This window comes from Artibeus jamaicensis, unplaced genomic scaffold (genome assembly GCF_021234435.1).
Source record: "Artibeus jamaicensis isolate MK-2021 breed Jamaican fruit bat unplaced genomic scaffold, CSHL_Jam_final scaffold_1019, whole genome shotgun sequence".
Lineage (NCBI taxonomy): Eukaryota > Metazoa > Chordata > Mammalia > Chiroptera > Phyllostomidae > Artibeus > Artibeus jamaicensis.
Genome location: NW_026522025.1, coordinates 24,376,980 through 24,400,959, shown reverse-complemented (window position 1 = coordinate 24,400,959; position 23,980 = coordinate 24,376,980). Strand labels below are relative to the sequence as shown.

The window sequence follows — 23,980 nt, the reverse complement described above, 5'->3', positions numbered from 1 at the left end:
ATTTATCATGAATCAGTTGGGTTTGTTCTCAAACTTGATTATATAAGGTGCAGCTCATTGAAATTGCATCAAGTAAATGTTACAAAAAATATGAAAGCTAAGAGAGTTGGTTTTTTCTAAAAGGTAAGTTGAATGCTCTGAAAATGGATGATAAAAGCAAATAGTTTACAAAACCTGCCATCAAACTAGGTGTGGGGAACACAAATTTAAAAGACAGGGTACAAAATTATAAAAATCAAGGGGAATTGGCATTTATTCCTTTCAAGTAAATTTTTTTCTCCTTTGAAAGGGAAATTGGAAATCATAGATGATGATTTACACATGTAATTTCTGCAACAAAGATGTTTCAGAATATCAAATGGATCCATATTCCAAGTAAAGACCTTGACCTTACATCAAAAGATCAGCCAAAGAATGTACATTTATTCATTTAAAATTAAAATGTCTACACTACCTATGTATACAATTCATTATGATTCCCTGCTGTGGTATCCAGCCACCAAGATGACCCAAAGGATTTTGCCTCCTCGTATTCAACCCTTGTGTAATCTCCTCTCACAATGTGTCAGGGTTGGTCTGTGTGACTAATAGAATCAGGCACAAGAGATGGTATGTCACTGCCAAAGCTAGGTTATAAAAGATACTGTGTCTTTTGCCTTGATCTCTCTTGGGTTATTCACTCTGGGGAAAACCAGCTGCCATCTTTTGTTTATTATTTATTTATCCTCACCCCAGGATATTTATTGATTTATGAAAGAAACATCAATGTGGGGGAGAAACATGAATCGGTTGCCTCCTATATGTGCCCAACTGGGGATCAAACACAGCAAACTTTTGGTGTACAGGACGGTACTCCAATCAACTGAGACACCTGGCCAGGGCAGCCACCACATTTTAAAGATACTCAGGCATTATGTTAAGAGGCTCATTTGGCAACAACTTAAAGTTACCTGACAACAGTCACGTGAGTAAGCAAAGCTGGGAAGTCAATTCTCCAGCCCTAGTCAAACCTTCGGACGACTCAATCTCAGGAGAAACCCTAAGCTAGACCCACCCAAACCAGCCATTCCTGGATCTCCAACCCTCAGAAACTGCATAAGAAGTGTTTTAATAAAAAGGTGTATTTGTTGCTTCAGCTGCTAAATTTGGGGATAATTTGTTATGCATCAATAGATAACAAATACACCTGCTTTAACCTATTTTTTTATTTATCTTCTATCATATGAAGCTCTCAGTCCTGTTTAAAGTCCCTGGGCCTTTTCTCTCACAGACTGATACTAAATAAAAGAATTAGCAAAGTCTTGGAATTCATATATTTCAAGTGCTTTCAAATGTCAACATGCTCCTCTATATTCAAGTATTATTTCAAACACAGCAAATTATAGAAGTCCATATATATATTTCCTATATATAAATGTTCAGTGTGAAAGGTTTTTGCGGCACACATAAGAGACAGTTAAAAGCAAAACACTGAGTGGTGTTTGATGTATCAGCTGCTTTGCTGTGCCTTTTAAGTAAAAAATAAAAAGTGTCATAGAAGAAAAGTTTGCTTTTTTTTTTCCTGTGCTGAAATCAGTCCTTTCCTACCCAAAAGATGAAGGATAACTAAGGGTTCTGACTGGGTAGGTGTAGGAAAAAAACAAACAAAAAAGAACCTCAGCAAAGGAACTGTGCAGCCTGATCAAAGATGTCAGTAGCACAGGAGAGAAAGAGATTAAAGGTGAAGTGGCAGGGGAAGTATCACAGAATACAGGGCATAGAAATAAACACTATGTCAGAAATAGGAGTAAAAAAAGTGACATATAAGAACAGTAAGAATGACGGTGGATAAACTGAGTGAGTTTATAAAGATTTCCTGCAAAGTCCTACAAATATTGTAATAGGACACTGAGATGCTTGTATTGAAGTATTTTGAGCATACAGAGAGGTTTATTTTTTAACAAAGGTTTTATTTATTTTCTTTGAATAAAGAAAGAAAAGGAAAGGGAGGGAGAAAGAGCAGAAGAGAAACATCTATTGGTTGCCTCTCACACACCCTCAACCAAGGATCTGGCCCTCAACCCAGGCATGTGCCCTGACTGGGAATCAAACCAGTGACCTTTCGGTTTGCAGGCCAAGCCAGCATTCAACCTGCTAAGCCATACCAGCCAGGAGCAGAGAGAGATGTTTAAAGTGCAAAACATGAAGTTCATGTGGTGGAATCAAAGAGGGGGGCATGAGAGAACAGTGTGGCAGGTGACAAAGAAAACAGGGATGACTTTTGGCTCGGAGGAGGCGAAGGTGCAACTTTCTTGGTTGTCCCAAATCCGGGTTCATCCAACACCAGCTGCCTCCACCATGCCCCCGAAGTTCGACCCCAACGAGATCAAAGTCATTTACCTGAGGTGTACGGGCAGGGAAGTCGGTGCCACATCCACCCTGACCCCCAAGATCGGCCCCCTGGGCTTGTCTCCAAAAAAGGCTGCTAACGACATCATCAAAGCAACTGGTGAATGGAAAGGTCTGAGGACCACAGTGAAACTGACCTCAGAACAGACAGGCCCAGATTGAATTAGTGGCTTCTGCCTCTGCACTGATCATCAAAGCCCTCAAAGAACCACCACAAGACAGAAAGGAGCAAAAAAACATCAAGCACAGTGGAAATATCACTTTTGATGAGATCGTCGGCATCGCCTAACCATCTCTGGCTAGGCGTTAAAGAACTCTCTGGAGCCATTAAAGAGATCCTGGGGACGCCCCGTCTGTGGGCTGCAACGTCGATGGCTGCCACCCTCACGACGTCATAGATGACATCAACAGCAGTGCCGTGGAGTGCTCAGCTAGTTAGGAACTACAAAGGAAAATATTTCAATTAAGGGTCACTTAACAATTAAAAAAATAAAGAAAACAGGAATGAGATTGAGATTCAGATCTGGTTTCTCAGTCTATCTCCAACCCTACAGACTAGCAAGGAAGAGATTCCACTCATATTTGTATGGTTTGCTTATTAAATTATACATTTAATAGCTTAAAATATAATTATATACATTTTCTATACTGTACATATTTAATTATCCTAAAATACACCTTTTTATTAAAAGCCCCAAATCAAGAGTACTTTTTGATGTCAAGATAAACCCTTCTCATCATCAGGCATCCACAGTGCTATCCGGGAAGCATCGCTCTCGTTGACTAAATGTGTCTGAATACTAACCAAGCAGCAGTGGGAAAGGGCGATGTCTGAACAGGGATGGATGCATGTACACCAATAGGATAAATTCATGTTGTGTTTCATGGCATTATTAATCAAAACATTTTAAATTATTAAAATGCAAGTATTTTGACTTCATTCATTATAAAACTGTCTCTTCTCCCAGTTGGTACACAAAGAAAACATTTACACTTGATTTCAATTCTTCTGCAGTTGTCTGCGTTTTCTATGCTCGTACGTGAGTCTTTCATGGAGACTGCCAGTACAAGTATGCCCTTGCATAAGCATTGTATGAAATACAAAATACACCAGCAAGATACACCATCACTTTTTTATTTGGCAGTAGTAGAACTACATCCATGTTATAGTGCTTATTTTGGATAAAGAGCCAGTGCTGTTTGTTTTTTTTTTGCTACTGTAGTGTTTCACTTTTACATAAACTAGTTGGTACAGTCCTTACATTTAGGAAATAGATACATTTACTGATGATATCAGCCAAGTAAAGCTAATACATGGTTGTTCTTGAACTAAGCAAAACATAACACAATATAATCATTAGGAACAAAGCCCAGGATGCCCTTATTTCCATTAATCATAGATTATACAAATTCCTAAGTCTCACATACAGAGATATTTCTAAATTAGATTAATACAAGCAAATAACCAAAATTTTGAATTCAGCCTAATTTGTAAAATACGTTGAAGTGTATATTCCAAATAATTCCATAATGTGTTCACATTAAAATACAAGCAAATTATGTTACAAACATAATTTAAAACTTCTGATTATGAAAGGTCACAGAGAAGTATATTAAATGTTACTTTGGCATTCCTATTTCATATGTTTAAAGGAGATAAAGCATTCTTTTGTAATGCAAATAATCATTCCTTAGCTAATCATTTAAGTACAAAATGTTACATCTTTAAGGCAAGAAAAAGTTTGTAAATATTTTTGTAAAGTCAATTAATTCAACAAATAATATAATCATAGTAAATGGATGCAAACACAGAATATAGGAGAGAAAGTTCTTTGGAGCTGACTATAACAGAATAAAAAACCTGACTTCTTTTTAAAAAGATAATCTCATTTTGATATTTAATAAACATCGTAAGTCTTAGAGAAGAAATAACTAGACTTTTAGTTAAAAATTTAGAGAAACCAAAATAGAAAAAAAAAAGCCAAATATAAATCACCTGAACACTCATCTTTTTTCTCCCAGAAAACAGAAATGGAAAAAAAGTCCATTTTCTCAGAACTAATTCAGGGCCCTCTTAAAATTTACATATAGAAGTGGATAGTAGGACTCATGTGGCAATGGCAATTTTCTGATAATACTACCATGAATAAATGTTAAACAGGGTTTTAACCTAAAAGATTTTAAACTAGTTTAAGTCATTTTCTTTTATTTTTAAAACATTAACTGTTTAACCCCATTTCAAGGAAAATTGCAATTGGTATATATGTCTTAAGTGGTCTTCTGTGGTCAAAAATATTTTAAAGAGATATTTCTTTTAAAAAAGTCATTTCTTCTCTTACAATAGAGAAGTTTTTTCCCCTATACTTATTACCCTGAAATTCTATTTGGTCACTCTTGACTCTTTCGTTAAAGGCCACAAAGAAAGGACTTCCCCAAGTAGTAGCTACTGAACTGACCAGAAACTAATCAAACTCAAGCTCTTAATTAGACAAACCAACCTCTTGAATATGGCCAACTTTTTTTTAAGGTGAAATAAAAAAGAAAAAAGAGAAACACCTTCTGGAAAGCCATTCATCTTACCTGATGAAATAAATTCTTCAGTTATTTTACATAGTAGCAGCATTATTAAATAGTGCAATTCTTCAAAACAGATTTCAAACAGTATCTTCCTCAAATAAAAGAGTCATTAAGTTTACTTATAGCTTTGTTTATAACACCACAGTTTAAAATATTTAGCCCCTACCAAACAGGAAAATTAATATAAACAATAACTGTCTTGCCTTCAGGATAACGGGAATGTGTGTGTGTACGTAAGTGTGTATGTGTGTGACTCATTCAAGGCCAGTGGTACTTCAATAAGAAGCTAAAAATACAAGGTATAAGTTAAAAACTAGAACATTACATAATGGAATTTTTAGCTTTGATACTTTTAATGATATTCCTCCATCAATAAAAAGCATTATAAATAGCCAATTCTTAAATTAAGAATGTATATAAGAAAAGTCAAAGAACTATATGCTCAAAAATTATGAGACCAATATGTCTTATTACTTAGTGCTATAACCTGTACGGTATGGAACACAGTACATGCAAACAGCATGAAGGTGTTGAATCTCATATTTTGTAACTACTGTTACCTAAATGTGGCATATATATATTTAAAACCTTAAAAAAAAATTACACCCCCTCACTACTTTTCATTAATTAGAAACTAGACACTTAAATCTAAAAATGCATTTTAAAAATATATTTAAATCCTTCTAGGTAACTTACTCCTAAAATGAATAAAGCCCACTTTAAAAACAAAATCAACAAATCCAATACATTGACATACTGCATCAGCCACTCCTAGTAAGTAGTATATGATTTAGACAGAAAATTAATACAATTCTGAAAGTATCTAATATACTCTAAAGAGCCTTACTTATATGAACAACCCATCTGTTCATATATTTATCATAAAGGACATGAAATATACTTCCATACCATTAAAAATAATTCATCTCAGTGTTCTTTGATGAAAGACTGGATAAAGAAGATATGGCACATATATTCTAAGGAATATTACTCGGTCATAAGAAAAGAGGAAATGTGGCCATTTGCAACAACAGGGATGGACCTTGAGAATGTTTTGCTAAGTGAAATAAGTCACTGAGAAAAAGCTGAGGACCATATGATTTCACTCACGCATGGGGTATAAAACTGACACAGACAGACAGCAGCATGCTGGTTACCAGAGCAAAGGGGGTGGGGGCTTAGGAGATGATGAGAGGGGGCCAAATGTGCGGTGACAGAAATGGTCTGACTGGGGGTGGGGACACAGTGCAGCACACAGAGCATGGACCACGGAAATCTGCACTTGACACTTTGGTGACCCCACGGACCAGTGTCACCCCCATAAAGTCAATGAAAGTACTTTGTTCTTCATTCATGGGGGAAAACCCCTTCTTTAAAACCTCGCTTAGATTGAAAGTATGAATATTTTAAAAATATGGACATAATATGACAAAATGTACTAAGTTTTCTGTGAGAATAACTAAAAACCAGTTTTGCAGGAATAGGGAGAAATCATCTTACTAAGATTAATAACTTCAGATGTTGGGAGATTGTCTAAAAACTACACAGAAAATATTTTAATTGTCTGTCATAGTTAATAACTTATCTTTTAATCAATATTCATTTAACAGGAAAATGCTCTAATCTATAAAAAGATAAAAGAAATTTCTTTCGTGTCTCTATTCTAACTTATAGGACCAACAGTAATATATTTTGGAAATAGTAAATCTAATATGATCTTACAACCTGTAAACATCTCAGTGTCAATTCATTTAAATGTTTTATAACAATACTCAACCATTACAATTTATCTGATTCAAATTCATAAGCAAATATACAAGTAATAATGTAAGCAGTACATATTAAACACCACTACTGTCTAAACGTGATTAAACAAATGAATAACTTGACGATTAAAAATACATTTTCAGGCAAAGTTAAGCTTGTCAGCACTAGGAGTAATGCATTCTTGTATGTGTGTGCCACATAGGTCTTAGCTAAAGTGTTTCATTTCAAGGTGCAAAGCATCGAAACAGAGCTTTTGAGAATGATAGTGGATACTCCAGATAGCTTCAAGACGACAAATCAATTAACTCCCAAGTACTGACTTCAATTCAAGCAATATTTCTGTAAAATATGCAACATTTCACAACTTCAATTATTACCTAAAGACTACAAAAAGCTGCTTTGGATACACTACACAGGGATTCGATGACAGAACTTCTGTGTAAGTACAGTGCGGTCACTCACTCTTTACTAGACTGTTTTCCCTCCCTGAGTCCATAGCCACCGGTTCTGTGTAATGTTACAGAATCAATAGTTACCTTCAAACAGTTCACGACATATTCAAATTGTCTGATTTTCATGACACTTATTGCACTTTGGCTTCCACTAGGCCACTGGACAAGACATGACCGTGACTACTTGTACAGCCACTTGCGTGCCTCAGGGCATCAGCTCCAAGATAGGCCATTAAAAGTTCAGTGCGGCGAATAAGTAACTGCATGAGGTCTTCGGCCAAAGTCTCTATACTGGAATAGCGTACTTTCTCGAAGTCAAATATGTCTTTGAGAAAGAAAAGAACCTGATTCTGGAAAATAAACACAAAACAACTGGCACTTACTATATCAAAATTATATTAAGTCTAAATAGTTACTAATGTTGTAACATGCATTAAATTAGGAGTCAGAAGGCCCAAGTTCCAGTCCTATTTCTTTTTAAAAATTATTTTAAATGTATTTATTGATTTTAAAGAGAAGAAAGGGAGAAAGGGGGAGAAGGAGAAGGGAAAGGAGAGAGATGGAGAGATGGATTTGTTGTTCCACTTAATTATGCCTACATTGGTTGATCTCGATTCTTGTATGTGCCCCGACCGGGGATGGAACCTGCAACCTTGGCATATGGGGACTCATTGTAACCAGCTGAGGTACCCCTGGCCAGGGTGGCAGTGCTAGCTTCCCATCTCACTGGAAAGGGGGCATTGAAGAAGTGATTAAATCTCTTTGGAGTCTCATTTTCTTCTTCTGTAAAATAAGGGGCAACATTTCTTGTCCCGTTTTACTTCTCGTCCTTTTTTACTTCTCAGGGATGATGTTGTAATAAAAAAATATCTATAGAAAATGCCTGAAAACCTTAAAACGCTATATAAAGATAAGGGGCTGGTATTATTCCTTTCCCAATAACTGAAGTTTTCAATGTTACCTATGAGCAGCGGTACTACTTTAGGACAGAACAGTAAACCATTTCCAATAACTATGACTTACAAGTTTTAAGTGTATGGTTTTTTGTATATAAAAAACTTAAGATACATGAAAAATAATTTCAGGTCCCAAATCAGTGAAAAAACGAAGACTATTCATTTTAGTACATTAATACTTATGCCCCCAATTCATTTTAAGCAGGTTGTATCGAGTCTCAGGCTGTTATGCCACCATGAAAATAAAAGTAACTTAGAGGAAAAAACAGGGATATTTAATTTCTGTCCTAGAGAAATCAAGTGTTAAAAAGTACTAAGAAGACATGCCTCTTAGACCCACTGGACTTTGTACCTGGAAGGTCATTAACAATCAACCCACCAAGCTCCCTCGTTTTACAGATGCAGGAGGACAGAACAGGATTTGCCAGTCAGATTGTGTGTTAATGACAGACTTAATCCCCAGTCCAAATTTTCCCCACTAAATGCATACTTTAACTTATATTTGGGAGGTTAAGTAAACTAGTCAAAAAATAATGAGTTTTGAATGATAGTAAAATAAATATTTTCTAAATTATGTACATAAGTGCTGCATTAACAGCACATAAAATTTATTTTTTAATGAAAGGTATAATGAAACATCCAAACTTTCAAACGTAACAACTTTCAAATTCATACTTGCTTCTATTTACTTTTTTATTTACTCCTTGAAACTCTGCCTGAACTCAAGGCTATTAAAAGAGTGAGGCTTTTCCTGGCACTATGCCGAGCAGAAAACTCTGCAATGACCTATATAACATGTGTTTTGGCAAACTTGAACTGCTGACATTGGGCTACAATGTCAGGCTCTCATGTTATTTCTCACAACTGGGATTCTATCATTCATACTGCCTTGAACCAGAACTTATTTCTAAATTGCCACATGAGCAATACAGACAAATATTTATTTCATACATTTCAAAAGCATCTAGGCATGAAGAACAAACTATCTACAACAATTTCACTGGAACATCACAACCCCGTCCAAGAACATGCATCCGTCACAGGGGGAATTGAAAGGTGATGGACTTGTATCTATTCCAGGGTAAAGCACCATGTCTACATAATACGGATCAAGATGCATTTAAACACTGAGTTTAGGTCACTTTTATAACTTTACCTTTAAAGACCATTCTTTCTTCTACAAACACACAAAACAAAACAGAATAACACCTTACTGGCTTTTTGATTTAGAAAAAAGAGGTGATTCATGCCCTGGCTGGTGTAGCTCAGTGGACTGAATGCAGGCTGTGAACGAAAGGGTCACCAGTTCGATTCCCAGTCAGGGCACATGCCTGGGTTGCAGGCCAGGTCCCCAGTGGGAGCCACATGGGGGGCAACCACACACTGATGTTTCTTTCCTGTCTCCCTTGCCCTCTCTCTAAAAATAAATAAATACAATCTTTAAAAAAAAAAGAAAAGAAAAAAGATGATTCAATTATTGGACATACCTTAAAGAAGCAACATAAATCATAGAGCGAATTCCTAGGACCCAAAAAGCCCCAGGCCAGGACAGGGCTGATATGCTCACAGATGGCATAAAAATGGGCAAAAAATCCATCTGGAATCTGTTGGGAGGTAAAGGAAAATCGAGTTATTTTTACCTTTTTGAATGTGTTTTCTCTTTAGGAACTTAAATTGCTGCCCATCATGTGACCAGATCCTTACGAGGGAAGACCAGGGTCAATGATGTACCAGTCTAGTAAGAAAGTTAATAAACTTACAAGTAGCTTTAGTTACAGAATGTTTTCTGTAATTTCGTAACCTAGCCAATAGTGTCCAATATGCTGAGAAACATTATTTCTTAAAGGCATTTTCACTTTATAAATATACTTCATAAAAAAGCAATCATATCAGTGTCATAACTGAGCAAAAATGAGAATGGCACAGTGTTCCTTAGCAGCAAAATTTTTAGGATTAGTGAGACCACCATGGTTTCAGCTATGATTAAGTATAAAACTGTGCTCATTAGAATCCTTTTAGTTAAGAAATGAGATATTATTGAAACATTTGTGTTATTGCCTCTTCTTGTGAAATAGTAATACATACAGTTGTGATTTAGGAAACTCTCTAGTTTATCAATAACTTTCTGAATGTCCCTGGTTAAATAAGATCCTGTGGGACTTGTCATACAGTATCAACTGGGGATAACTATGCCTTAAGATTTTTTTTTCTTGGAGGGAAAAAAATTTATATTTTACAGGTGCTAAGATATCTCCTAAACCTCAATTTAAGAAATTATTACAGCAGCAATCGCCATTTAAGGAGTACTCATTATACTCCAGATAATGTGCTAGAGTTTATTTAATTTAATAAAACGTTCCTGAAAAAGTAGGTCATATCAACATTTTAATATGTAAGAAGTGATACTTCAGAGGGATTAAATAACTGGTCCTAAATCACCCATAGCTAGTCAGTGAAAGCCAAAAAGTTATCAGGGATGCACTGACGTTATTATTCTAGTACAGGAGATATTCTGCAAATTAAAATTCTAAACCTTATACAGACTCTAACTGTATTAGGAGTTCAAACAGGTAAGGAGTTAGCACAGGCTGAAGTAGAAGAGACATGCTTCACCAAGGAATAATTCTGGTGAGGAGGTTAGGCAACTTACTAGAGGTCATGGCTAGTAAGTGGCATTTGAAACCAGGCAGTCTCACTACAGAATCCATGCCACTGACCATGGGAATGAAAGGTAAGAGACGTAGTGGGTGAGACGAGCTAAAGGATATACAACATGGAGGCAGGATATAAATTTTGAGTCTTCCTTTTGTACAGCCTCTCATTTGAATAAAAGAGCTATTAGAATCAAACCAGCCTTGGCTGGTGTAGCTCAGTGGACTGAGCTTGGGCCTGTGAACCAAAGAATCAAATCATTATTTCTTACTTGGATTACACAAAGTACAAACCACTATATTAAACAACTGTCTAAAATCAAAACGAAAATCAAAACCCTCTTAGGGCTGTTTCCAACTCTAAACCCTCTCCCACTTAGTAGAAAACCCACACATGCCTCAAGACTTGCTATGCTAAACTCTACAGAATGTTAAGGAAAAGAGAGAGAGAATTCAAAAAAGGAGAAGCCAACCATGTACCAATAAGTCACTCCTCTAGCTTCAGGGACAGTCTTTATGACCTGCCGTTCCTGCTTGAGAACTGACGCAGGTGTTTCTTTCACAGGAGCCTCACTCAAATTACTTAACGAAGAAGTCCACAGTATTTTACCTTCATCTGCTGCCTTTTCTGCTTCAGCACCGACCAACAACTTGAAGCCACAGCCTAAATATATGCAGAGGAGAAAAAGCAAGACTTAAATTTATAACTGTATAAACTTTCCATTTAGAAAAGACTCATTTTTATTAGAAATTCAAAGTTGATGGGTCTAATGTTCAAAATATTAACTACTAAGAAGAACAAGGCCAGGTTCCTTCTATTGTTTGTAAATATTAATGAGAAGGCATTTTGTTTTTATAAATTTTAAAATTAAGTATTAAGTCTGTTAAAGAAAAAGCTGAACTCTGACACCAAAGAACTTGCAATTAGAATTCAACTCTCAGAGTTCTTAAATTCTGCTGCTAGGGGAAAGGAGTAAAAATCTGTATACATAGATGCACATACACAATAAAGGTTTTATGCGTAACAGTGAACACTAAGCACTTCCCCCACCCAGGAACAGTACCGCTGGAAATAATTGTGGGTAAAGCAAAGTATCACCCAAACAAAGAAGTAATAAAATATAACCATGACGATAGGGACAATGTACTACCCAAGTGGATCCTGAAGAAATCTGACCCTGCTCTGGCATGACCCAACTTTAATCAAGGTCAATTTACCAAATTAGTAATGGAAATGGAGATAACATGTACCTTTTAGGGTGAAAACATACTTTGAAGGAAATGTGGATTTATTAAAACTGTTGTTAAATTTTAATACGAGAAATTTGCAAAATAATTGTGAAACAACCCACTGGAACATTTTTAATTTAAGCAATCAAACTTTATGATGAATATCTATCCCATCTACTTCTAGGTACACACTTAAAGTGCCCCCCCAAATGTCAAATAGAGATTTGAGTACAAAAACCAACAGAAACAAAAAATACTGCAAGTGCAGAATACAGTTTAAACCTGTTTTTGGAGGGGGAGAGGCATATGCGCATCTTTTTCTCCTCTAATTTTTTATAGTATTTGGGAACATGAATCCTCACATTTTTCTCTAAAAATATACATTGTCTTTTAACTGCCACTGCTATATTTCAGTTTAAACATAGAGTCCTTTCAGTTACGGACAATTTTTTGTGAGGCCTGAACTAGTGTGAAGCCTAAGGTGTTTTGTTAGTTGTTTTTGTTTTTAGATCTAAAGAAGTATTGAAAATTTCAGGTCAAGACAAGGACTGATAGAAGAGCCAAAAAGGAAATTTCATTAGAAGACGTTCTACATTATACACATCCGATCCTCGGTGTCCACATTAGTCAGAGTACAGGCAATGTACATGTAAATCTTACTACTATTCCCATTTCTGACCATTTTTCATTACATTTACATGGTTGAAAAAGATAAACCACCACTTACAGTTTCTTTGAAGGAGGAGTTTAGCCAACGATTATTTACTACATTCTGTATGGATGTGGGTGGGTTTTCTAAATCTTCAAAGGAATCCATTAATATAAAATCCAGAACAACATCATAAAAATTTAGATTATTCACCTGCATTAAATTATAAGTTAAAGCAGAAATTGTAATTACGTAGAGCTAAAATAAAGTCTGAGCCAGGGCTTCATACTTTTAACAGCTGGGTGTTTTTAGTTTAATCAGATTATATCCCTGACAAAAAGAAGAAGAAGAAGAGAGACAAATATGAAAACAACTCAACCCCAGAAATTACAATTTCCATGAGAGCGGTTCCTTCCTCAGTCCCATCAGGTGAAATGAAGCTCTCCCTTCACTCTGTTCCAGGAGTCCTTTGTTCGTGTTTTTATTATGGTATCCACAAAGCTCATTCTGCTTTGTCACTGAGTTATTGGTGTAGCTGTCTGTCTTCCCCACCACATCATGAACCTCTAGCTCTTCTGTTCATTCATGAATACTTTATTGTACTATTTGCTGTACCAGGTGCTCAGTCTTCTACAGTAAGCAAACTAGATGCTTCAAGTTTCATGGGAAAAACAGACAGCAATAAATAATCCCACACGTACACAATTACAAACTGCGATAAGCACAGTAAAGGAAAAAGTACATGGTAATCTGAGAGCTTGTGGTGGGCTTCTAAACTAGATGTCAGTCTAGTGACATCTAGACTTTCTTCAGGGAATGAGGCATCCAGGTACTGGAAATAGCCTGTTAGGACTTTAAGGTAAGAAGGGCAAGTGGTGCATTGAAGAAAGTTGCAGCAAGCATGCTGTAGCTCATGACAGCAGAGACCAGAGGCGAGGCTAGGAGGAAGGCACAGCTCCTGCAGAGTTTATGGGCCGTGTTAATGATTCTGGATTTTATCTTCACGGTATTTTAGGGGTGTAGTGGTGGAAAGGAGACGGATGATCAGATTTGTACTTTTAAAGACAATTTGGGCAGCAATGTGGAGAGTGGAATGCAGAGAAAAGAGTGAATGCAGGGAGGGGAGGAGTAGGCAGGGAATCAGAGAACGCAAAGGTGCCTGAGGTAGTCCATGGAAGACAACAGTTATTCTGACAACAGCAGGGCTGGCAGAAATAGAGAAAAGTTGGAGAAACGGGAAGATATTTAGAAGTTAAAATGACAAAACTTAAGAGAAGAATACAATAAAGTAGGTGAGGGCCAGGGAGGTATAAAAGAAAAGACCCAGGTTTCTGGCCAGCACAATTGAATGGGAGCTGATTCTTTCACCACAGCGGGTACACTGGAAAAGATGATGCCTCTGTGTCTCTGTACCTGCCTAGAAAGCTTGTGGTCCCTTGTAATCTCAGTCTTCAAGCTTCCATGACAACAAATCTTCCAGGCTCACCATGTACTTTCCCTATCCCAGGGCTGAAATCAGCCATTTTTCCAAGGAGTCCTAGTTCCTTTTAGTGTGGATTGGTACTTAGAAGCCAACATGTGTGTGCCCTCAAGGAGTAGTTTCTCTGAGGTGCTGCTGCTCCCAGACGCTCTCTGTGAACAGAACTGGTAAGTACATGTATGTGTATGTATATGCAAGACTTTATATTTATTTTCATATCTATCATAAACTCTGAATTTATACTGACATCTCCAAATCCAAGCCTAGCTTTTTATACCTCTGCTCTCCAGCAGTAAGATGCCTGGTTCCAATTATTCTCCACAGATTTGTTTGTTTAATCCTGTGCATGTAATCAATGCCCTGGTCCCAATGAGCTGCCCATCTGAAAGCACGTATGCAGAGGCCACCATTTCTACCCTGCTCGGGCCTGCTCTTGACTTTCAGAAGGGAAAGGAGGAAGGTAAAGACTTTTTAATAAACAATAATTTTCAACTGTTGCCCCAATGCACAAAGCCTGTGGTTGCTATTGTTTATGACTCTGTCATAAACACCACCACACATTGGGATTTACTGTAAAGAAACAGTGGCCTCAAATTATGTAAATATTATACATAAATAACAAAGAGGAATAATTATTATAAAAATATTTGATCTTACTCCTCTAGCAGCAAGTTCCATTTCAGTACTATCCCAGTGGTCAGTCTGCTCTAAAAAATAGATCATTTCATCAAAAACATCTTCAAACTTCTTTGGATTCTGCAGAAGAAAAGACACTTTAATCCTAAACTCAACTTTTTATAAAAATGAAATATTTTACTGTTGTTCTATTACAGCTGTCCAAATTTTCCTCTGTTGCTCTCCCCTGCCCCGCCAACTCCACTCCGCTCCCACAGTCAACTTCCAGCCTGTGGTCCATGTCCATGGGTCATTTATGCTTGTTCTTTAACCAAGCCCTTCCCCTTCTTTCCTCCCTTATCCCCCTCACCCCTCTCCTGTGGTCACTGTCAGTCTGTTCCTTGTTTCCATGCCTCTGGTTCTATTTTGCTCATTAGTTAATTAATTAATTTATTTAAATATTTTATTTATTTTTTTTAAAGAGAGGGGAAGGGAAGGAGCAAGAGAGGGAAACATCAGTGTGTGGTTGCCTCTCACGTGGCCCCCAATGGGGAACTGGCCTGCAACCCAGGCATGTGCCCTGCCTGGAAGTCAAACTGGAACCCTTTGGTTCACAGCCCGTACTCAATCCACTGAGCTACACCAGCCTGGGCTCGTTAGTTTATTTTTTCATTAGGTTCCTCTTATGAGTGAGATAACATGGTATTTGTCTTTCATTGACTGGCTTATTTCACTTGGCATAAGATTCCCCAGTTCCATTCATGCTGTCACAAAAGGTAGGAGTTCCTTCTTTCTTTTTGCTGCATAGTACTCCATTGTGTAAATGGTCCACAGTTTTTTGATCTACTTACTTACTGATGGGCACTTAATCTGTTTCCAGTACTTGGCTATTGTAAATAGCGCTGCTATAGGGATGCGTAAGTGCTTCTGAATTGGTGTTTCAGGATTCTTAGGGTATAGTCCCAGCAGTATAAATACTGGGTCAAAAAGCAGTTCCATTTTTAGTTTTTTGAGGAAGTTCCATACTGTTTTCCACAATGGCTGCACCAGTCTGCATTCCCACCAACAGTGCAATAGGGTTCCCCTTTCTCCACATCCTCACCACCACTTATTTGTTGGTTTATTAATGACGACCATTCTGACAGGTGTGAGGTGATATCTCATTGTAATTTCAATTTGCATCTCTCTGATGTCTGGTGACACTGAGCATCCTCTCACCCATCTATGGGTGATCTGTACATCCTTGGAGAAGTGTTTAGGTTCTTTGCCCGCTTTTTAATTGGATTGTTTAACTTTTTGGTGTGGAATCATATGAGTTCTTTACATATTTTGGATATCAAACATTTATCCAAAGTGTCATTGGCAAATATTTCCTCCCAGACAAATCGGTTACCTTTTCATTTTGATGATGGTTTCTTTAGCTGTGTAGGAGCTTTTTAATTTGATGTAGTCCCATTTGTTTATTTTTTCCTTTATTTCCCTTGCCCTAAGAGATATATTGGCAAAAATATTGCTACATGGGATATCTGAAATTTTGCTGCCTATGTTTTCCTCTAAGACTTTTATGGTGTCACACCTTGTAATTAAGTCTTTTATTCATTTGAGTTTATTCTGGTGTATGATATAAGTGTGTGGTCTAGCTTCATTTTTTTGCATGTACCAGTCCACTTTTCCCAGCACCATTTATCGAAGAGACTATTTTTACTCCTTTCTCAAATATTAACTGACCATAGAGATATGGGTTTATTTATGGATTCTCTATTCTGTTCCATTGATCTTATGCCAATACCAGACCATACTGATTACAGTGGCCTTGTACTATAGTTTGATATCAGGTATTGTGATCTCTCCTACTTTGTTCTTCTTTCTCAAAACTGCTGAGGCTATTGGGGGTTGTTTTGGGGTCCATATAGTTAAAATATTTGTTCTAGTCTGTAAAATATGCCATTGGTATTTTCAAAGGGATTGTGTTGAATCTATAGGTTGCTTTCTGTAGTATGGACAGTTTAATGATGTTAATTCTTCCAGTCCATGAACACGATATATGCTTCCATTTATTTGTGTCTTAATTTCTTTCTCCAGTGTTCCATAGTTTTTGGAGTGTATATCTTTTACCTGCTTGGTCAATTTTATTCCTAGGTACTTTATTTTTCTTGTTGCTATAGTTAGACTAACCTTTATAACAAGGCTTAAACCTACAAAGTAAATAAGCTACTCTTCAATCAAATTTGTTAGGTCTTCATTCTCTTAGGGTACTGAATCAAAATACATTTTCTAGGTATGCCATATTCACTCAGTTTAAGAGTTTGTTGTTCCAACATTTTGAAGAAGCCAAGACTAAGAATATTTGTAAAATGTCATAAGCAAAGTGCCTACTACCTGGATATATATGATTATTTAAGTCCGTCTTTAACATGAAAACTTGGTCACAGAAGATACCATCTGATGCTTTTGATACAGTTCTATTTCTTTAGGAGGAACTCTAGTTCAAATCACTGGGTTTATCTGCCATGGGAAGGCTGGGAAAGCAACATAATATTAACACTGGGAATAGCAAGTAGTTAATATCACCTTTCATTTACTTTGTACTTTTTAAACAAATTTGGTTTCCCATTTATTATTTATTTAATCATCATTAGAACCCTCTAAATAGCATGCCATAAATATAACTCTATTATATAAATAACAGGATTGAGGTTAAACTAGATTGGGCCTGAAAACCAGGTGTTGAAATGATTCAAGGAAATCTGTTCTATTTTGGTTTTCCTCATCATCCAAACACACCTTGCATACAGAAAAGTGGTTCCTCATAGTCTTAATGAAGTTCTTTTCACTGCTTCTGCCTCATTCAGTCCCATGAAGATGAATAAGAGTAAGAGGCAGCTTAATTTGTATTTCCAGATTTCTGAGATCTATACTATTTCCTGGAACTTTGTCACTGAACAGAATTAAAGGAGGTAAGAGAAGAGGTGTTAAAAATAATAACAGTGGTGACTATCAGCAGATGTAATGATGATGCTTACCATGACACTCACAGACTTTATGGCAAACTGGGAATAATTTATGAGAAACAACAGGATCAAAACAGAGTGGGTTTTATACACAGAAGTAATTCAGCCCAAGCAGAAATCAATGCTCTTTAGAGACTATTGATTTTCAATATGTGAACTTTTGCAGCTATCTACAAAAACCATTTCTTATATTAAAAATTCTTCAGTTTAATGGAACAACAATAAAAAAACTTGCCAATAAAACAAGTTACCTTTCTTGCTTTCACAATTAATGCTGATAAAATTTTCCTTCCACTCTCAGCAAGGAATATCCTGTTAGCTCTTTCTGAAAGAATGACCTGAAAAAAATATCCACCCCCAAGCAAAGAAAAAAGAGACCTGAAGTTAATTTGAATAGACATTTAACTTTATAGCACATCTACACACAAATAACCCTAATGCAGTCAATGCACTGTACGTGGTACTATTTCAGCAGGCAGACCACAGAGAAAGTTCTAATTTATTAAAATGAAATGTGCTCTTGAAACCTATAATCAAAAAAGATTAAATGGAGATAAATCTGAATTTAAATTCTGTTCAATTTAATATTAGAAAGACCAAATTAAATGGTACACAGCCCCAAAACATAAAAAAATAAAGATAATTTTGTTGCCTAATGACCTTGTTGCATTTTAGGAAATCAATGATTTTACAATTGATGCAAATAAAAAAAATCTAGAACACATACTAACTGATAATAAAAAAGGAAAATTTTTATTTTAAGCAGCTATTTGTACACATCTCCAGCATCAAAAGACCCTGTTTTGATGAAGTTTGGTGAACCTGGAAGCTATGGGGGAGGACAATGACAAATGAAGCCAATGAAGGGAAACAGCAGGCAGGAAAAATAAACTTGGTAAACTGTATTTTTGCCATTGGGAATAAGAATAACAAAGAGCAAAGAGCTGTTCTGTTTATATGCAGCTGGACTCTACAGCATGAGGGTGGGGATGAGTGGCTCAGTAAAGTTGCTTAATGTTAAAAAAAGTACCTGAAAAGCCTGTCGAACACAGTGAAGTTTGGCAAGAAAATCACTGTCTCCTAGGCACTCCAGCATTTCAGTTCTGTGCAATAAACAGGGGAGAGAACTGTTACACTGCATTCAAGAGCAAGCCTTGTACAAATTTGGACTTAAACAAGGCTTAACCTCAGGACATTAGTAAAAACACATGTTTTTTCAATACTGACAAAACATATAAATAATCTTTTTTGAGCCTAAAAATATACTTTCCCCTGTCCTCATGAACACCTTCAATAAGTATTATACAAACATGGCAACAACACCTGAACATTTTTCATAAACATAAGCAAAACTGAAATGGTACCTAAGCACTCTTGAGTAAATTTTTCCTTCCTCAACCAAATGCATGGCTTCTTCGTAGAAAGGGCAGTGGCAAAGGGACTCCAGACTGTAAGTATGCCGTGCATCTCTGTGTTCTGCAAGCTAAACGTTACAGGGGGTAAGATAAAACGGACTACAAAGATATAAGAGAAAACTACAGAACATACAAAGTAGGGTTTCATCAAAATATATTCAATTTGATTAAACCACAAAAATCACACAGTAACATTTTATAACTAGTAAGAGCTGAATTCATTTTATTTCAAAATTTAGTAGTAAGAAAGAGTAAAACTTCATAACAAACTTAATTCATTTTAAATCCAATTACTTAAATCCACAGGGTGTACAGAAAAAGTTTAATTTTATAGTTCACCAACAAAAACAATCAAAGATGAAGCATTAAAAAAAAGAGATTTTATCATCTATCCAATGAATGCTTAAGAGTATTTTAACTCACAACTGTAAATGAAGTAAAACTTTCTACAAAAACACTGAAATAATCTCAATTTGGCTAATTTGAATGAATTTTCATTGTATGTATTATAATAAAACCATAATTTTGTTATAATTTATTAATCATAAACATAATTTATTGACTTATATATACAATATTTATTATTATAATTTGTATTATATATTATTTGACTCACCTTTGTATAACTGAAAAATAGTCATGTATCTCTCTCTGGCTAGTATAACAACTCTACAAATGCAGTTCCAGTCTTCCCACAGTTCATTAAAAAACAACTGCAAACACTACAGAGTAGTCAGCTAAGCAAGAATTCTTGGAATAATTTGTTTTTCTTTTTAAAAATATTTTATTTATTTATCTTCAGTGGGGAAGGAAAGGAGAGAGAAAGAGAAACATCAATGTATGGTTGCTTCTCATGCATCCTCTGCTGGGAACTGGCCTGCAACCCAGGCATGTGCCCTGACAGGGAATTGAACCATGATCCTTTGGCTCACAGGCCTGCGCTCAATCTACTGAGCTACACCAGCCATGGCAGAATAATTTATTTCTCAATACCATATGATACATTTAAATGGCATGCAGTAGGGTTTTTAACTTTTTAATAACAATTTTACTGAGATATAATTAACATATCATAAAATTCACCCTTTTATGTGTACAACCCAGAGTTTTTAGTACAGGAATCTCTTCTTATCCACAGTTTCACTTTCCATGGTTTGTTACCTGCAGTGAACTGTGGTTCAAAGACATTAAATGGGAAATTCCAGATATAAACAATTCATAAGTTTTATTTAATTTTTTAATCTTCTCCCAGGGACATATTTTCACTGATTTTAGAGAGAGAGAGGAAGAAGGAGAGGAAAAAGGGTAAGAGAGAGAGAGAGAGAGAGAAAGAGAGGGGAGGGAGGGAGGGAGAGAAGGAGAGAGAGAAAGAAACACTGATGTGAGAAACACTGACTGGTTGCCTCCCATATTCACCCACAACTGAGGACTGAACCTTCAACCTAGGCATGTGCCCTGACAGGGGTTTGAACCAGCAACCTTTTGGTTTATAGAACGATACTCCAACCAACTGAGCTATAAGCCAAGGCCATAAATTTTTAATTGCTCGCTGTTTTTAGAATCATGGTGAAATCTCACACTGTTCCACTCTTTCCCGTTCTGAACATGAATCATCCCTTACATTTGTCAAATTCCAATTAATCATTTTTCCTTTTGTCTGCTTTAACTCCTTAACTTTACTTCCTGCTTGTGCAGAACATCAAGATATCAAGGTCAGAAGGCCTCTGGTCAAGATGGTGGGTATGTAAATGCAGTACTCACATCCTCCCACAACCACATCAACATTAAAACTAAACTGCAGGACAACCATCATATAGAACCACCTCAAATCTGACTGCACAGAAGTCCTACACTTAGGGAATTAAAGAAGCCACACTGAGACTGGCAGGAGGAACAGAGACACAGAATGGGCTGGACGCACGTCCATGTGAGGCGATAAAAATCGGGAGGGATAACTCGGCTGTAGAGGTCCCCCCTCGAGGTGTGAAGGGTCCCAACCACATACCAGGCCCTCCAGCCCAGGGTTTCAGGGACAGGAAGTGAGTCCCTATAAATTCTGGCTATAAAAACCAGCGGGGACTGAGGCAGAGGGAGATGGAGGGTTTCTAAAGTCCCAAACAGTTCCTCTTAAGGGGCCCGTGCTCAGAGTTCCTCAGACTCACTCCTTCTCAGGTCCAGCTGGGGCAGGAGTTTGAAAGACACGAGAGACATACAGGGAGAAAGTGAACTGTCCGGCATCACAACAAGAGATGGAGGGTACAGCTTTCTCCCAAACAGAGCTGCTGGTAGAAGCCATCATTTCTTTGATGAGCCTTCCTCCCACAGAGCCAGCGGGTGGGCTTCATATCTGAGACTCCATTTACCTGACTCACACTCTTTTTGCCCTACTCTGCTGATTCCCTGAGACCCTGTCCCACTCAACTTGGGGGCTCATTCAAATTGTTGCTAATGGCTTTTCCAAACAAATAGCCTCTTGACTCATGCTTCAGGGAATAAAATCTCTCAAACAAGCAGCAGCTGGCCTCAGTGTGCCCTGAACCTCTCACTAAGTGGCCCCAGGCCTGGCTGTATCATAATTTGGCCTTGGTTTACAGCTTGGCCACACCTGGGCACCTCTAAGCCCAGAACAAGTAGCAGACATCTGCATTGCTTTGTAGCCCATGCCAGGTGGACCCAGGTAGAACACAGGATACGGCCGAACTTGGCCTGCACCTCCCAGAAGTCCCCAAGTCCAGCACACCCAGTGGACAGATTCAGACCACATTGAAGCATCACCACCAATTACTTCCACAAAGAACATACTCAAAGGGCAGACTCAGAGGGTACCAGAGCCCTGCTGATGTAAGTCTTGCTCTATGGGGTGGGGCCCTGGCACAGCTGATCCTCCACAGTGGTCAGAGGTCAATCAGTGATCAATGGTTACAATCAGTCATTACAGCTAATTGGCCTGGGCGTAAATCCCTCCCACTGATGTGCCAAAAGCAATCAAGGCTCAACTACAACAGGAGGGTTACACAGTCCACACAAGGGACACACCTGAAGTGCCAGCCTGGGTGATCAGGAAGCTGTGCCACTGGAGCCTACAGGGCACCTTCTACAAAAGATCACTCTACCAAGACTGAGAGCCATAGCAACTCTACTTCATACAAGAAACAAACACAGGGAGGCTGCCAAATGAGAATGCAAAGAAACATGGCCCAAATGAAAGGAAAGAACTCAAGGGAAAAAATAAAACAAAGTGAAAACAACCAATCTACAAGATTCAGAGTTCAAAACACTGGTTATAGGGTAGTCAGTACTTACTGAGAACTTCAACGACTCTCACTAAAATTAATATATTTTATTTAAAATATTTCATAAAAAAGGACCAGTCAAAAATGAAGGACACATTAACTGAAATGTAAAATAATTTATAGCAAACAAATAGTTGTGTAGATGAAGCTGAGAATCATCAGTGATTTGGAATATAAGGAAGCAGAAAATACCCAATCAGAACAGCAAAAAGAAAAAAGAATCCAAGAAAATGAGGGTAGTGTAAGGAGCCCTGGGACAACTTAAAGTGTACCAACACGTGCATCATGAGAGAGATAAAAGGAGAAGAGAGAGAGGAAGAAATTGTAAATCTATCTGAAAAATCTTACAGCCAAGATGGAGGTATGATAGATACACATTGCCTCCATGTACAACTAAAAGAACAACAACAAATTTAAAAATAAAAAATAACCAGAACTGCCAGAAAAATTGAACTTTACGGAAGTCTGATAACCAAGGAGTTAAAGAAGAAACATTCATTCAGTCCAGTAGGAAGGATGGAGATGGGCAGCCTTGCCAGAGAGGATTTGAGCCAAGCCAGCAACTGGAGGACTGGCAGGTGAGGCAGCAGCTGGTGGACTGAGTAGACCCTCATATGTGTGCAGATAACTGGGAGGAACAACTGGGGACCCAGACAGACTGCACAACCCAGAGCTCCAATGCAGGGAAATAGAGCCTCAAAACTGCTGGCTATAAAGACCTATGGGGGTTGTGGCGGCAGGAGAAACTCCTAGCCACACAGGAGAGTTGACTGGAGAAACCCACAAGGTCCTAGAATGTACACAAGCTCACCACCCAGCAACTGGCACCAGAAGGGCCCAATTTGCTTGTGGGTAGTAGAGGAAGTGACTGAAAGCCAGCCAAGAGTTGAGCAAATGGCATTATTCCCTCTCTGACCCCTCCCCTACATACAGCACCACAATGCAGGAATGTGGGTTGCCCCACCCTGGCAAACACCTAAGTCTCCACCCTTTACTACATAAGAACTGTGCTGAGACAAAAAAAAATATTGCCCAAATGAAAGAACAGATCAAAGCTCCAAAAACATAACTAAGCAATGAAGAGAGAGCTAACCTATCAGATGCACAGTTCTCAACACTGGTCATCGGGATGCTCACAGAAATGGTTGAGTATGGCCACAAAATAGAGGAAGAAGGGAAGACTTTACAAGGTAAAATAAAGAAAAGTATACAGGGAACCAACAGGAAGGGAAGGAAATCCAGACTCAAATCAATGATTTGGACCAGAAGGAAATAAACATTCAACCAGAACAGAATGAAGAAACAAGAATTCAAAAAAAGTGAGGAGAGGCTTAGGAACCTATGGGACAGCTTTAAACATTCCAACATCCACATCATTGGGGTTCCAGGAGGAGAAGAGGAAGAGCAAGAAATTGAAAACTTATTTGAAAAAATAATAAAGAGCTTCCCCAACCTGACAAAGGGAATAGATGTCCAGGAAGCCCAGAGAGTCCTGA

At 37.5% G+C, this 23,980-nt stretch overlaps 1 protein-coding gene and 1 pseudogene across 3 annotated transcripts in view; one reads left to right on the top strand and one right to left on the bottom strand.

The window, feature by feature from the left end:
* The first annotated feature begins 2,322 nt into the window (after positions 1-2,322).
* On the top strand, positions 2,323-2,827 carry LOC128625872 (60S ribosomal protein L12-like; annotated as a pseudogene).
* Positions 2,828-3,507: 680 nt separating this feature from the next.
* Positions 3,508-23,980, bottom strand: part of MIGA1 (mitoguardin 1) — a 75,838-nt gene continuing 55,365 nt past the window's right edge. For all 3 annotated transcript variants that reach the window (XM_037148125.2, XM_053655517.1, XM_037148126.2), the window contains 8 exons: positions 19,141-19,259; positions 18,807-18,879; positions 18,028-18,114; positions 14,808-14,906; positions 12,749-12,883; positions 11,402-11,455; positions 9,628-9,744; positions 3,508-7,534 (listed from right to left, as the gene is read on the bottom strand). In XM_037148125.2, coding sequence (XP_037004020.1) covers positions 7,316-7,534; positions 9,628-9,744; positions 11,402-11,455; positions 12,749-12,883; positions 14,808-14,906; positions 18,028-18,114; positions 18,807-18,879; positions 19,141-19,259 — 903 coding nt within the window. In that variant the 3' untranslated portion in view covers positions 3,508-7,315. The remainder of the gene's footprint in view (positions 7,535-9,627; positions 9,745-11,401; positions 11,456-12,748; positions 12,884-14,807; positions 14,907-18,027; positions 18,115-18,806; positions 18,880-19,140; positions 19,260-23,980) is intronic.